The following is an 8,511-nucleotide window of genomic DNA, read 5'->3' on the forward strand; positions in this document are numbered from 1 at the left end:
TATTTTTTAATATGTTAGAATAAAAAATAATTTTTTAAAAATAAAAAAATAATTTTAATATATATATTTATATAAAAAACACTTTAAAAAATAACCAACAGCCACAACTATACTCCCGGTAATATACCATATCAAACTGCCCACCTGTCCAAATTATAGATTACAAAAAAAAAGAGGTTAAAACAGCTTACATTGGTCATGCAAAAAAAATAAGGTCAAAGTGTGAGATCACAGCGAAGTTACGTTCCTTGTGCATGGCATTCTTCCCACGAGGCCTTTTGGGCTGAACTTCCCTGGAGCACACTTACCAATTCTTGAACGAATATTATTTTAGATATATATTAGTGTTTATATCAACATACATATTAATATTTTACTAATACACATCTATTTACATACTTTATTATGCAATAAAAGTCCCAGATATTTATTTAAATAAAATACTCAATATAAAAATAAAATAATTTCACACACTCAAAATCACCTTATCTTTTTATTTTTCAACATCTCACATATTTAATTTTTTTATTGGTAATAGATTGTTTGTAACCTTGTGAATCGAATTCAATTACAATGTTAAATTAATTTTTAATTTTAATTATAAATTCTTTTAATGATATTGATTTGAATTTTAAAGGGAAATCAATTTATAAAAAAGATACAAAAGTAAATCAAAATAGAGACCATGTAATCTCTCTTAAAATTAATATTGAAAATAATATTTTAAGAATATCCAAAATTAACACAAACTTTATTTTTGCTTAAAAACTTTTGGCAAAACAAAATCCTTTCTTTCTTTTCTTTCCTTTTATTTTTTTGGTTTTTGCCTGAATGTTTTTGTATGTTGATCTATATAACCTCTTAAAAAATGCAGATTTAATCGGTATTAAAATGCCAAAACTCAAAATCCTGATAATGAAATTAAGATATCCTTATAGAAGACAAATCAAAATAAATTATAAAACTCAATTATTAACCAATTCAATGTTGAATGATAAAATTTAAAAAAATTAAAAAAGAAAACAAAAAATAACATAAGTCAACTAGGGTTAAATGGTTAACTACTATTCTCAGGTGATGAGATAAGCACAATCTAATAAAAAGTAAACAAAACAAATTATAAAGTTTGATCTCCTATCAATACAATATTGAAGGATGTAATTAGAAAAAAAATTAATTGAAAAAAAATAAAAAGAACACAGGAGTCAACTAAGTTAACTTGCCAAACCCGTAATTTGTGTTACGAGAATAAAATAACCCAATAAAAAATAAATATAATATTAAAGAATATTTTTTTTTTAAAAAAGCATTAATAGAAAAAAAAATCAAAGAAAAAAAAGCTAATTTGTGAAGATGGATACAATAAAAACCCTTCTTTTTTTAGTTTTTTGTTAACTAGTTTTCTACTTTAAAGGTTTTGTTGCAAAATTAAATTTCAACGATCATAAAAGGAAGGAATGAACGTTTGAATTAGAAATCATTTTTTTTGGACAATTAACGATGTAAAATATTGTTTTTTTAGAGTCTTGAATATATATGAGTGATTATTGTTAAATAAATAAATAAAAAGAAAGGAAAGAAAATGGGTACAAAAGGAGATGGTCAATCCCAAGAAGACGCCCGACCTCAATCACCAAAAGGAGATGGTCAATTAAATAATTTGTTTAGTAATATAGTATATAATATTTTTTATTTTTTTATATTAACATATTAAAATCATTGAAAAATATAAAAAAATAATTTAATATTTTTTTAAATGAAAAACAATTTAAAAACCAGAAGATATCATAATATCAAACAACATATGTTTGTTATAATCTCCGATTGTTTGTTTCTTATTTTATGGTAAGAAATCCCTCCTAAGTTTTTTTTTTTTTTAGCACTTAGATCCTCTCTTTAATTAGGTATTTCTTTAGAATTGTCGTCATGCTGGTTAAATTGAAATCTTTGAATTCAGATGAATGGATGTCATTTATAAGTTTATGATAATAATAATAATAATAATAATAATAATAATAATAATAATAATAATAATAATCCACATGATGCGTTATGTTGCCAAATTAAGACAAACATAGTGAAAAGAAAATCAAAACAACTTTACCTTATATGTATACATATTTTCCGTTTTCCAGAAAAACAGTGAGAAATCCCACAGCACATGAGCCTATATACTTTTCTCTGCAATCCCTGATCAAGTGCTTTTGTGTTAACCATGATTTCCGGAAAGGACATTTACCAGGTTGTTTCGGCATTGGTTCCTCTCTATGTTGCAATGATATTAGCCTATGGTTCAGTGAGATGGTGGAAAGTTTTTACACCAGATCAGTGCGCGGGCATCAATCGTTTTGTTGCAGTTTTTGCAACTCCTTTTCTCGTTTTTGATTTTATATGTTCTAACAACCCTTATAAAATGAACTTACGCTTCATCGCTGCTGATTCTCTCCAAAAAGTGGCGGTTCTGGTGGTTCTCTTCATTTGGCAAGCCACCACCAGACGTGGTGAGCTTGACTGGACAATCACTCTTTTTTCTCTATCTACTCTTCCCAACACTCTTGTCATGGGCGTCCCTCTTTTGAAATCCATGTATGGAGAATTCTCATCGCCTCTTATGATTCAAGTTTGTTTCATGCAGAGCGTACTTTGGTACACTCTGCTGCTGTCCATGTTTGAATACAGAGGTGCAAAGAGACTCGTTGCCGGGCAGTTTCCTGAAACAGCTGCCTCTATTTCCTCTTTCAAGGTTGATTCGGCTGTTGTTTCTCTCGGTGGTCACGAACCACTAGAGACGGATGCTGAGATTGATGATGATGGCAAGCTCCGAGTGGTGGTAAGAAGATCAAGTGCAACTTCCTCAAATTTCTCATCGCGCGACAGGTTCGACGGATGGAACCCGGACCTAAGTGTTCATCTTCCACCAAGGGCTTCAAACTTCTCCAGCGTAGAGGTTTTCTCCGTACAATCCTCACCAAGGGCTTCAAGTTACAGGCAGACAGATCTTTCTAACTTAACTAATAGTTTTGGAGACATTTACTCATTACAATCTTCAAGGAATTCTGTTCCAAGGATTTCTTCAAATCTTGAGGAGGAAATGGGAAGGAAAAATGGAGTTGCTTTTCCAGGTTCTCCAAGCTGTGTAGTACCACAAAAGCAAGGTGGTGGGGCACCAGCACCTAACAAAGACCTTCACATGGTTGTTTGGAGTTCAAGTATTTCCTCTAATATTTCTGATCATAGATATCTGAAAGCTGATCAAATAAATGGCAGTCACACCTTCCCTGATCCCTTCAATGGAGCAGCTCCTCAACAGGACAACATTGCTGCTGCTGCTTCAACAGGTACCATACTGCTACTTGCATACATACATCAAGAATGAATCATATAATTACTACTAGCCGTTAATTAGGATTATACGTCATAATCCCTGGCTGGCTAGATCATTTTTCTGTTTCCATTCAGCGAAGAAACAACAGATGCCTCCAGCGACTGTCTTGGCTCGACTCATCGCTATGATGGTGGGGAGGAAGCTCGTTAGAAACCCTAATACTTACGCAAGCTTGCTGGGCTTGCTGTGGTCTTTGATATCATTTAGGTATCTGGAAGCTTTTGCTGTTGCTGCTTTAGCTTGAGCACACACACACACACACACACACACACACCATGGATACTGATCATGAAACAAAAACACATACAGGTGGAGCATCAAGTTGCCATTGATCGTGGATGGATCTGTAAAAATATTATCCAATGCTGGTTTGGGAATGGCTATGTTCAGTCTAGGTACGTTATACGTTATTAATTAATTAGTTATCTTTAATCAACAACTTTTATTTTAATTAATAAAACTATAGTATTTTTATTATAATAATATTAATTGAACGATTAATCAATTACTAGTTATTTGAAATAATGTGCAGGTTTATTTGCAGCGTTACAGCCCAAGGTCATAGCTTCTGGAAAGGTTTTAGCGTTGATTTCTATGGCTATTAAATTCTTGACAGGACCAGCCGTAATGGCCGCAGCATCTCTTGCTTTTGGTCTTCGCGGTGATCTTCTACGTGTAGCCATTGTTCAGGTAACAAACCACTATCAGGTGGTCCTCGTATTCGTGCTCTAACACTGTAGTTTTTTTTAAAATATAAAATTCGAGAATGAAAGGCTAAATGGTTGTTAATTCATAGTATAAATTATAATAAAAATGTATACAAGCATCATCAAGCTTATTTAGTTTTATGTTTTAAAAATATTTTTAAAAAATTTAAATTTAAATTAATATGTTTTTAGTATTTTTAATTCATTTTAATATGTTGATATCAAAAATATTTTTTTTTTAAAACATTTATTGACATGTATTTTAATACAAAAAATTATTTAAAAAACAATAAAAAATATCTTCCAACACAACCCTTAAAAATACTAAATTATTCATTAATTAAACTCCTGAATGAACCATAATTGACTGCTAATTTCGTCATTTAACCCATCACTGTGTAGTCGTTAATATCTATACATAAGATGCTAATATATATATAGACTCTTGGATAAGCTATAATTTGCTAGTCAATTCGTCACTAGATCTTAATCCGTCACTGAATCTAGTATGTAGCTGGTAATATCAAAATAAACTACAATTAGCTAGTCAACCCGTCACTAAATCTACAAGTATGTAGTTGTTAATATATATTGACATGATGCTAAAATACTCTTATATATGTTATATTATACTTGGAAATTGTAGTTATGTTCTCTCTGTGGATAAATGCCTAGTTTATTTCTCAGTATTTATAAAAAAGGCTTGACTTACTTAGATTAATTCAATGACCTGTTGGCAGGCTGCCCTTCCATCAGGCATTCTTCCTTTCATATTTGCCAAGGAGTACAATCTCCACGCCAATATACAAAGCACTTCGTAAGTTTTTCATACTCTATTGTTATTTATGCACAGTATTGTATGTGTGTGATGTCGTGGCGATCATCTATCATTTATAAAATAATAAAATGTGGTGCATTTCTAGCAAGATATGAAAAGACAAGAAATTCTTGTTTTTTGTCAGTAAAATATAGACTAGGAGTCGCCACCTAGTATTCTGATCACTAGGAACCCTAACTGGTTTCAGAGATCGGGTATGGAGACTGGTTGCGTAAAGAGAAGGTATTAGTACTCCAAATACGCTCTACTTAAGGTAGGCTACATTGTTTTTTCTAATAAAATAAGAAATCATGTTGTGGTGCCTAATTATATATCTATCTAAGGTTTAAGAAAAAGTCCTCTTTTGTAAGGAGATCTTTATCTTATCAGGTAAAACCCTAGTTGTTCTATGTCGTTAAATAAAAAATACTTTTTTTTTATTAATATCAGGAATACGTGTTACGTATAGCCTCATAATCCCTGATACTAAAACAAAACAAAATAATTTTTTTTTTGTTGTTTTTGAAATTTTGGCCAATGTTCTCTTGACTTTAATAAACTGGTTATTAAAGCCAAAAATACATGCTAAAATATTGTTTTTAATGTAGGAAAAATACAATATGATTTTTTTTTAGCTTTGAGACACTTGGTCGTATGCACAAAGACATTTTTTTTGTAAGTTTCAACAAAAACCGGATCTTTTTCATACCAGCTTTGTATTTTTTTATGGCATAAAATACAGATCGATACTAAGACAAAAAGTATAAAAAAAAAGAGGAGAAATTAAAAAAATATATAAAAAAATTAATTTTTTAATTTTTTTTTGAAATGAACTGGACCCGGCCCAAAACCAAATGGGCCGGTTACTATGCAAAACATGAATTAATTCATGTTCTGCATGCAAATGCAGACGGTGACTAAGCAAAGGAGAAAGAGACAGGGCAACCGGAGGTTACCTGGGGTTGGCGTCGAGGTGGTGCTGCTGGCGGCAGAGACACGGTGGTCGATGTTTTGCTGTGTTTTTCTTCTCTCTCTCTCCTCTGTTTTTCACACTTTTCTACTTCTTCTTCTCTTTTTTTTTGCTCTCTCTCTTCTCTTCTCTCGTTCGGTCTGTCTCTCGGGTTTGGTCTCCTTCTCTCCTTCTTTTTTTACCTCTTTTTTTTTGTTGCTGCCTCCCTTATTTTTATAGGCAAAAATAGGGGAGGGGATGTGGCTAGGGTGGCCACTGTGTTGCTGCCCCTCCACCATTCTTCCAGCACGTGGAAAGTGGGTTGTGTCGGCGTCTTTTTGAAGGTGAAATGTCGGTAAAAAAATTGGTGAAAACAGAGGAGAAAAACACATTTTCTTCCCCTGTTCTCTGCGTGTCTAGGGGAAGAAGATGATGGTGCCGTTCAAAACGGCACCGTTTTGAGTTTTCTCGTTTTAAAAAAAAAACAGTGCATGAAATGACACCGTTTTTCCCAAAACGCGCCGTTTCATTTAAACTAGAATTGGCACCAAAACGCATCCGATTCAAAATCAAGTCTTCAATTGGCGCGCGCTTTACAAGTTGGTCCTTGGTTTCAGATTTCTTCAATTAAGTCCCTAATTGGCTATGAAACTTCAATATTTATGCAATTAAGCCCCTGATTTGACCAAATTAACTTTCAAAAATTATATGTTGACCCCAGAACTTTAATTTCTTCTAATAAAAGCCCAAATTAACTCAAAAATAAAATTTTCTTGCAATCAAAACCTCCATAAATTCAATTAAACCTTTATTAAAATTTAATTGAATCCATAAACATCTTAATTTGGACTTTTCTTCCTAAAAATTAAATTTTTTTGGTCAACAGGGCTCTCATTAGTCAACAAAATATGGCCAAATTTTAATCTTTGTAATTATAAACCTCCTCAACTAATTTTTTTTGATCATTTTCTAAGCATTCTGACATCCTCTTTTTTACTATTATTATTTTTAAATTAGTTTATTTTATTATTATTTTTTATATTTTTTATATTTTTACACGGGAATCCAAAAATAAATTACAACACACATAATCTAGCTACAAACACGACATTAGCAAGTAATAGGCCGAAATTTAGAATCATCACCACACGACTGCCTCCTCCTTCGTTAACATTTCCTTCTCAGCACCAGCTTACATGAAAAGCGTTGCATGCAAGAACATTTTCTCTTTGCAAAATATAATCAAATGATGGGCATGCACCGGGCTTGCATCTCTGATCTTTACATAAAAATTAGAAAGACAATGCTGAATGAACTCATTTTTGAATTAATTTATTTGACTAAATAATGCATAGCTACTAGCTTGGCTAAGCGATATTCTCATAGTTTAATATTCCACTAGTCATGGCAAAGATCTTAAAAATGGTAAGAGTCATGCCATCATATATCACATCAGCTAGCTAGTAAAATGCTCAAGTTCTACGTTTTTGCTTCTCTGTAGGGTCATTTTTGGAATGGTGGTTGCCTTGCCTGTTACAATAATATATTATGTGCTTTTGGACTTTTAATTTCGAAATGAAGAAAGAGGCAGACAAGAGTAAAGTGATGTAGAATTCAAGGATGGCTTGCATAGCTAGGCTGGAGTCAAGGACAAATTTGCTATGGGGTTCGGTTGTGATTTACAAATGTAGTGTATACACTCACTTGTGTTTCTCATCTACTTTCACTTGTACCGTCCATCTTCATCAAGTTTTAGCAAGCAGTAAAATAGATATTAAAATATTACTAATGTTTTTTCTAGCGGAAAAAAATCTTCATCCTGTGATAATTAATCTAATATAATCTAATTTACCTTGTAGATTTAAATGTAATCTCTACAACCTATAAAAGCATAGCTTGAATAAAATAAATTTTAAGATGATATTTTTTTTAATCTTAAAATAATTATCAATTATTTTAAGGGATGAGATTAAAAAAAGAACATAAAAAATAATCCAAGTCAATTCACCAAACCCATGACTCAAGTCATTAGACTGAGATAACCTCATAGAAAAAAAAACATGATTCAACCAGGGTTAACCTGCTAAATGTATGACTTTGGTCATGAGACTAAGATAACTCCATAAAAACCAAATCAAAACAAGTTATGTAGCTCAATTTATAATTAGCCTTGTCAGATCTAATATTAAATGATAAAATTGTTAAAAATTCTAATTAAAAAAATGAAAAAAAAAAAATAAGTCAAGCAACCTAGGTTAAGCTGTTAAGCATTATTATTACATCATGAGATCGAGATAACCTAGTAAAAAATAAACCTAAATAAATCATAAAGCCTAATTTTCAATCAAACATAATACTAGCTAATGACAATGAGAAAAAAAAAGTCAATTAAAAAAATAAAAATAATATTTGAATCAATTAGGTTAACTCACCAAACTTACGACTCGAGTCATGAGATGAGAACAATCTAATAAAAAGAAAATTCAATATTGAAGGACCTATAAAAATAAAATTCAATGTTGAAGGACATGTAACTTATATCATGAGATCGAGATAACCTCTTAGAAATAAACATAAAAAAATGACCTAATTTAACTATAGTTAAATTGTCAAAACCTGAGATCTTGATCGTGAGATCAAGATACCCCCATAA

General features: G+C 31.5%; 1 protein-coding gene across 1 annotated transcript; it reads left to right on the forward strand.

The window, feature by feature from the left end:
• Positions 1-2,215: 2,215 nt before the first annotated feature.
• Positions 2,216-7,426, forward strand: LOC105109163 (auxin efflux carrier component 2-like). Its single transcript, XM_011003773.1, has 6 exons — positions 2,216-3,338; positions 3,460-3,592; positions 3,695-3,780; positions 3,918-4,075; positions 4,833-4,909; positions 7,360-7,426. Exons 1-6 carry the CDS (start codon positions 2,216-2,218, stop codon positions 7,424-7,426), a joined length of 1,644 nt encoding a protein of 547 aa, XP_011002075.1.
• The last annotated feature ends 1,085 nt before the right edge of the window (positions 7,427-8,511 follow it).

This window comes from Populus euphratica, unplaced genomic scaffold (assembly GCF_000495115.2).
Source record: "Populus euphratica unplaced genomic scaffold, PopEup_1.0 scaffold207.1, whole genome shotgun sequence".
Taxonomy (NCBI): Eukaryota; Viridiplantae; Streptophyta; class Magnoliopsida; order Malpighiales; family Salicaceae; genus Populus; species Populus euphratica.

Coding starts and splice junctions, on each gene's coding strand:
- LOC105109163 (XM_011003773.1), top strand. CDS start 2,216: ATGATTTCCGGAAAGGACATTTACCAGGTTGTTTCGGCATTGGTTCCT. Junction 3,781..3,917: donor AATGGCTATGTTCAGTCTAG/GTACGTTATACG, acceptor AATAATGTGCAG/GTTTATTTGCAGCGTTACAG. Junction 4,910..7,359: donor GCCAATATACAAAGCACTTC/GTAAGTTTTTCA, acceptor GCTTCTCTGTAG/GGTCATTTTTGGAATGGTGG.